At 69.9% G+C, this 462-nt stretch overlaps 1 protein-coding gene across 1 annotated transcript in view; it reads left to right on the top strand.

The window, feature by feature from the left end:
* NKX6-2 (NK6 homeobox 2) overlaps positions 1–462 on the top strand; it is a 5,413-nt gene extending 4,951 nt beyond the window's left edge. The window contains exon 4 of the mRNA XM_015426885.1: positions 205–462. Within this exon, the coding sequence (XP_015282371.1) occupies positions 205–462 (258 nt within the window). The remainder of the gene's footprint in view (positions 1–204) is intronic.

The raw sequence follows: 462 nt of genomic DNA, 5'->3' as shown, positions 1-462 counted from the left end.
TGCAATTCCGGGGGATCCCCCGGTCCCACCTGGAGGCTGGCATCCCTAGCGGCTAGCGCCCAAGCATTGAGCGATGGGGACCCGCCCCCAAGAGTGGCTAGGCTGCCGGCGGGCCCCTCCCAGGGCGGGCGGGCGGGCTTGCGCTCGGGGGTGCCTGACGGCCGGTGTTGCTCTCCCCCTCCCCCCCCCATCCCCCGCTTGCAGGTGTGGTTCCAGAACCGGCGGACCAAGTGGCGGAAGCGGCACGCCGCCGAGATGGCCTCGGCCAAGAAGAAGCACGACTCGGAGACGGAGAAGCTGAAGGAGAGCTCGGAGAACGAGGACGACGACGAGTACAACAAGCCGCTGGACCCCAACTCCGACGACGAGAAGATCACGCGGCTCCTCCAGAAGCACAAGGCGGCCGCCGGCGCCCCGCTGGCCCTCCTCAGCCCCTGCAGCAACGCCTCCGAGCCCTCCTGA

The sequence above is a fragment of the Gekko japonicus genome, unplaced genomic scaffold, assembly GCF_001447785.1.
Source record: "Gekko japonicus isolate JY-2015 unplaced genomic scaffold, Gekko_japonicus_V1.1 scaffold35, whole genome shotgun sequence".
NCBI classification, from domain to species: Eukaryota; Metazoa; Chordata; class Lepidosauria; order Squamata; family Gekkonidae; genus Gekko; species Gekko japonicus.
The sequence above is the reverse complement of the archived record's forward strand: the minus strand, read 5'-3'. Positions and strand labels throughout refer to the sequence as shown.